Genomic DNA, 4787 nt, shown 5'->3' with positions numbered 1-4787 from the left:
AAGTTTTGTTTTAATATGATAATTTTAATTTTCGGTCTTTTAAATCTAATTGTTGATGTAACATCGAAAATGTTGACGTGACATTGGAAATTGCTGACATATATTATGTCAAATAAACAATTTGATCAAAATTTTGACAACTTAATGGACAAATAACTTAATAGAATATCAGAATCAAACTTTGACAACTTAATGAACTAAAATTGAAATTGGACAAGCTATTGGACCCAAAATTTATTTTCCCTTAAATTAATACAAATCTAACGGATAATAATTTTAACTAAGACACTGCCATCCAATGAATCGAAGCTAGCTAGAACAGAATTTAATGCAATAATAATTGAAATAAAAACTTTTCATCTGTACACACAGCACTTCCAACTATTACACCATTCGCCTAGCTCTCTTCATGCTATATATATACGAAGTTTTCAGTGGAAAATTATATAAACTGAATCATAGCTTAATATAATTTAAAAGAAATATTAATTATAAACTTTTAAAGGGGATTAATCGATCAGCAACACTAGCCATGCGCCCCATTACATCAACCTGAACCCGAAGCGAAACGATATAATCTATGGTCTCTTTGATCAAAGAGATTTCATCCATGTCTTCTCCACCAGGCACGAGCCTTTTCAGAGCACGGGTTCTGCTTTTCACCAGTTTCTTTGCGATTAAACTAGCTCCGACGACACTCGGAGGCACGGCTCTCCTCGCTCTGATCTGACGAGCGACACGGCTTCGTTTCATGATTTTCTTGCTGCATCTGATCAAACCAAACGAGGCTTTGCGTGGTGCTTCACGGCCTGATATTTTCTCGATTAGGGTTTTGTTAGATCCATCCCTGGAAGCATCGGCGATCAGGGCTTGGCTCCACCGTGTAGTCGAGTTTCTGGTTGAAGCGATGGCTATGTCTGCCGAGAGTTTTATGGCCTTTCTTCTTTCCAAAATGGTCGTGTTCTTGTTGAAGTTGGTGTGTAGCTGGAGACCCTTTATCCAGTTCTTGAGGAATTCTTGTTTTAGCGATGAATTTTGCATCCTACGGGAGTGTTTAAACAAGAGGGAAAAAGAAGAAGATAATCAGCGTTACATGATCATCACAACTATGCTAATAGAGATGAAATATATAGAAAGAAGATTTCCATTTTGAAATTTAGTCAACAAGGAGAAACTTTTAATTATATAAAAACTTATATAACTATATATCTTCTTTAGATTTTACCATCTTGATTTTTTCATACGTACACATTCTGATATATATTATTATACAAAAACTCTGTGAGACTATCTCGGCTCAATTTTGTGAAACGAATATATGTTCAAACCTAACTCATGAAAAAATATAACTTTTATGATAAATTTCTGACAGAAATAGACGCATTAGACCATTATCATGATATCCCTCTCATTGAATATCATACGTTCTCTCTCTCGAAGACTCAGCAGCAGGAGACGAGGGTGATTCCTCAGTCCTCCTTAAATTTTTTCTTATCTATTTCTTGACATCTTATTGTATAAGATATCAGAAACCTACAATGTGATCAAATATTGCTTAATTCTCTAGCTATAATTAGTTATATATATGTATAGCTGAATAACAACGATGGAAAAAAAAACTCGCATACCTCGCTTTCATGGGATTTAGCAGCAAAATCCGGTTTGTAAATTCAGAGAAAAAATACTGAAGATCAAGAATTCTTGGGATCCAACAAAGTGTGAAGAAGCAAAGAAAAAAGAGAGCAATGAAGAGGAGGAAAAGAAAGTGAAGAAAAACCCCATTTATTTAGTGAAAGGAAGTGGGCCAATCAGAGGAAGACACAGCACATGCGGGCACATGGGAATTCCATGGCCCGCAGTGAAAAATAATTATCAAAAATTTTAGGTCATTATTATAATTGCTCTTGACCAAATATAATTTTGAAAGATAATAGCTAGCTAGCATTCTCTAAGAAAAATTAAATTAAAATGGGTAATTTATTTTTTCTAGACAACAATCATATAATTTCAATTAAATTTATAATTTCGATTTCGAAGCTCAATTACTAAATTGTTTTTTTTTTTTCCTTCTATTTTTACGTTTGTAACCATCGCATCAATTTCTCAATTTAATTTCCAAAACTATAGTTTGTACAACTTAAATCATATTAATTAAAGTTATAATATTAAAAATATGCAATGTACACCTAATATTATGATACTTATTATGTGACAAAACAGTTTCATTAAATTAAATTTTTGAATAAAAAGTAGTTAAGATTTCCGTCGGTAAGAATCTGAGGAAAAATTATAATATTAATGATTGAGAGTTCGAGCTTGTCACGTCGAAAATAATTTACATTTATCGATAATAATAAATAAAGGTAGTGTATTTTGCTATGTATATTAACAATCAACAAAAAAATAAAGAAAAACCTGAAATATCAAATTATACATGTAGACGTTTACTACAACATATCCATCACAAAAGCCCTTAAGAATTAGACCAAAAATATGTTCTCTATACGAGCTCATCGGGCTGAGATGTTCGAGTTGGTGAAGTAAGTAAACCTTTGATCAATAATAATGTATTTGTAACCTACTGTGTTAGCTCAAACATCAACTGCACCGCGAAAAGTGGCAGTTGCAGGTTGCATGATCATCATAAAAATTATATATAATTTTAACGTCAACCATTGACATCTCGTCTAGGTCGAATGCATGCGCTAACACAATTATGAGATGAATAAAGGCAAGGTTGACAATTTTTCTTTCTTTCTTTCTTTCTTTCTTTCTTTCTTTTTTTAAAAAAAAATTTATTCAAGTTTAAGAATGACAATTAATCACAAGTGGAGGGCTATAATTCCTGGATTTTTTGAAATAATAAATGCCACGTACGAATCGATCAATTATCAGAACAAATAGTAATATGCATTTATGGACTATGTATTATATAATGAAGGCCTTCTTTTGAGAACTAGACAATTCGAGTTTAACAGTGAATATCCTTATTTTGCACTTGGATTAGATTATTTTATTTAGAAGATAAGATTCGATTTAAAAAATATATTAGAATGGTGGATCGTAAATGACATCTGTATTGGGTGGATTTCATAATTACTATTGCATTTACACAAGTTAAGGGTAAGATGGATTTAAAATTCATCAGATATAAATTCGTCCAAACATTCAATTGAATTTGAAATCGATAGGTTCAAATCTCTCCATACAAGCACATCTTAATATTAATGCGTTTGTATTAATGAATTAGAACTCAGAAGCCAAGGATTTCAGAATCGACAAATACAAATTTATTGATATGCTTGGATTAATCTATTTTACAATGAATTTCAAATCTCAAATGCATATTTTTTGAGTCATCGTGGTGTATTTCAAATTCATCTCTACGTTAAGTCATTTCAAATTATAACCTCAAATAATTCGTCAATCCAAATCATTCGATCCAAACACTCTTAATTTGTTGAAATCATAGCATATAAATAAATAAAATTGACATAACTAACCAATTCGCTGACCCGTTTTTCTGGAGAAAAAAGATAATAAAGGAAATAAGAATGACTTTTGGACAAACTTGTTAATCTGGTTATTTTGGCAAAAAGGGAAAAAAAAAAAAAAAGAAAAGAAAGGAAGAAAGAAATAAAGAAGAAACGACGGAATGGAATACATGAATCGTGCATTTTTTTTGAACCCATACGTTTATTTATGTGAGATTTGATGCGACGGTAATAAATTTCGCAAGAGGTAGCAAAAGATTTGTGCTCCTTTAATGTCCAAAACAATTTAAAAAATATATTTGTGTTCCAAGTTTTTCAAGAAATTATTTTTTCAAATAAATATTCAAGAATAATATAGACATATGGCTTTAAAATACACTTTTTTTTATTAAAAAAACATACAATTATTATTATTAATGTACTAAAAATGTGATAGAAAATAGGGGAGACCTAGCTAGGCTTATAGATTTTCCACTCATTTAGGACACAATCACTTAAATAACAAAAAAGTTATTACTTTTGAAGTGCTTAATTCCAAATTAAGGATTGACTATAAAGTGGGGAAAAGGAGAAATTGGCGGGATCCGGAAAACATGGGGAGAAGAAGAGGAAGAAAAATGGTCCACATCTGATCTAACAAAATAAATAAATAAAAATATATATACATATACAATTTTAATATATTGTTAATCAATCCTATTCATATCTATGGTCAAGAATGATGTGACACTTATTTATTGGACGTGATGAACATATCAAAATTATATATTCCACTATGTGAGTGTCAGCTCAATGGTGGACACATAAATAAATATGGTTGATGGACCATATATATATATATATATATGTGTGTGCGCGCGCGCGCTCGCGCGAGCCATAATTTTGGAAGATCGATAAGTGGTCACATGGTCTCCACATGGAAATTTACAAATCATGCCTATTCCATTTGTGACTTGTGATGAATGATTGCTCTATCCAGTCTAATAAAGCGTTGAATTTCAATTATTACACACATATTTTTCTTCCGGCTTATTATTCGTTAAATATACATATATTTTTAATCGGTAGAACAATCATATATCTGAAATTTACATAAAATCCCAAACAAATTAAATATGACCAAATTCATTCTAATCTCAATTTTTAGGGGATGATTTCATTCAAATATTGAAATGGACACTTTTTAAATTTTATAAATTGCTCCCTCAAATAATCAAACGACACTATGAACTTTCGTAGTGCTTGGTGGCTTAATTTTCAATGTGGTTCTTGATTCCCCCAGTATAATTTAAT

The 4787-nt window shown here is 31.0% G+C and overlaps 1 protein-coding gene across 1 annotated transcript; it reads right to left on the bottom strand.

Moving 5' to 3' along the window:
- Positions 1–314: 314 nt before the first annotated feature.
- LOC142529082 (transcription factor IBH1-like 1) lies at positions 315–1752 on the bottom strand. The gene is made up of 2 exons (XM_075634474.1): positions 1629–1752; positions 315–1042 (listed from the first exon to the last, which is right to left on the bottom strand). The coding sequence occupies exons 1-2, from the start codon at positions 1637–1639 to the stop codon at positions 490–492; spliced, it is 564 nt and encodes a 187-aa protein (XP_075490589.1). The 5' UTR covers positions 1640–1752; the 3' UTR covers positions 315–489.
- Between the last annotated feature and the right edge of the window lie 3035 nt (positions 1753–4787).

This window comes from Primulina tabacum, chromosome 16 (assembly GCF_025594145.1).
Source record: "Primulina tabacum isolate GXHZ01 chromosome 16, ASM2559414v2, whole genome shotgun sequence".
NCBI lineage: Eukaryota > Viridiplantae > Streptophyta > Magnoliopsida > Lamiales > Gesneriaceae > Primulina > Primulina tabacum.
The sequence above is the reverse complement of the archived record's forward strand: the minus strand, read 5'-3'. Positions and strand labels throughout refer to the sequence as shown.